The 1696-nt window shown below is 51.5% G+C and overlaps 1 protein-coding gene across 1 annotated transcript in view; it reads left to right on the plus strand.

Annotated features, from left to right (window-relative positions):
- Positions 1–1317: 1317 nt before the first annotated feature.
- Positions 1318–1696, plus strand: part of NPRL2 (NPR2-like, GATOR1 complex subunit) — an 8777-nt gene continuing 8398 nt past the window's right edge. Inside the window, exon 1 of the mRNA XM_018573852.1 lies at positions 1318–1398. Within this exon, the coding sequence (XP_018429354.1) occupies positions 1324–1398 (75 nt within the window). The 5' untranslated portion in view covers positions 1318–1323. The remainder of the gene's footprint in view (positions 1399–1696) is intronic.

Raw genomic sequence — 1696 nt, forward strand, 5'->3', positions numbered from 1 at the left:
GAGGATACAATGTAACAAGTTACCCTCAGCTGTCATCTGGCTCCTGGCCACTCACTTCCGGTCTCCCGTCAGGAAACACTCCGCCACGCGCACTCTATTAGGCCAACGCCCTGCCAATCATCAATTGTGCCCGCCCCCTGCCAGTCTGTTCCGGTGTTCTATAGCTTAGTTCGGGATTCAAACGACAAAGATCTGACCAATCAGAGCTGAGGGGGCGGGGCTTAGCGGGAGGGAGGCTTGAAGCGCAGAAAGTGCAATGGTGTGACACTGGAAGAGAAACATTGTATGAAGAATCCTCGGACTGCATCATTATAGGAGGGATCTCTGGACCCGAACATTATAGGAGGGATCTCCGGGCCCGAACATTGTAAGAGGGATCTCTGGACCCGAACATTGTAAGAGGGATCTCTGGACCCGAACATTGTAAGAGGGACCCCTGGACCTGAACATTGTAAGAGGGACCTCTGGACCCGAACATTGGAAGAGGGACCTCTGGACCCGAACATTGGAAGAGGGATCTCTGGACCCGAACATTGGAAGAGGGATCTCTGGAACCGGACATTGGAAGAGGGATCTCTGGACCCGAACATTGGAAGAGGGATCTCTGGACCTTTGTAGGAGGGGTCTGCTGAGCCCTAAGTGAGTATTGCTGAGATGTGAAGTATTCTGGATGGTGTCCCCGGCTGTACTGATAGAAGCTGACATCCTCTGGGGACACACTCACTGGCCCCGGTTAGTAGTGACCCCCCCAGGACCCCCGACAGTCATATTCAGATATACAGGGCTCATAGGAGAGTCCAGTGATTGGGTCTACATCTATCTGCAGCTTTCATTATAATAATCCCTGGTGACCCTGCCATGGAGGTCTTTGTTCAGTCACTTCCTGTTAAAGGGTGACAACGCTCTGTCCTGTCTTCCAATTGTTCTTCAGAGTTGTCACAATTTCACACGGGCTTCTGATGGAGACTACAAGTGGCCATTACAAGACACATTACACAGACATGGTCCACTGTTGTCACCATCAGTAAACCCGTGCTGAGAAATGTCATGCAGCCTTCACTGGAGTGTATGTAGACAGGAAGTGGCAGGAAAGAGGCTGCATGAGATAAGCAGCACTGAGATGCCAAAAGAAGGATTGTGTGTCCTGTTGGTAGTCAGCGGTGCTGGTGTCATCCTTGTTGGGCTCAGAGCTCCTGACCTGAGTGTTCATTCCAAGTCATCCACTCACAAGGGGGTGTAGCAAGGATGAGGATGACAGCCGTGAGTCCCATCAATGTCCTTCAACCGATTATAAATGACGCATTATGTTTCCTTTCTGCAGTGATGTCCAGCCGCAGAATCGAATGTATTTTCTTCAGCGAATTCCATCCGACTCTCGGCCCGAAAATCAGCTACCAGGTGAGGATGAGGGAGGGGTAATGAGGACACAAACAGGGGGAGGGGAATCTCACCATTGTGGGAGGGGCAGAGACACAAACTACTGGGGGAAATCTCACCATTGTGGGAGGGGTAGAGACACAAACTACTGGAGGAAATCTCACCATTGGGGGAGGGGCAGAGAAACAAACTACTGGAGGAAATCTCAGCATTGTGGGAGGGGCAGAGACACAAACTACTGGGGGGAATCTCACCATTGTGGGAGGGGCAGAGACACAAACTACTGGGGGAAATCTCACCATTGTGGGAGGGGCAGAGA

Source organism: Nanorana parkeri, unplaced genomic scaffold (genome assembly GCF_000935625.1).
Source record: "Nanorana parkeri isolate BGI_ZX_2015 unplaced genomic scaffold, ASM93562v1 scaffold2576, whole genome shotgun sequence".
Lineage (NCBI taxonomy): Eukaryota > Metazoa > Chordata > Amphibia > Anura > Dicroglossidae > Nanorana > Nanorana parkeri.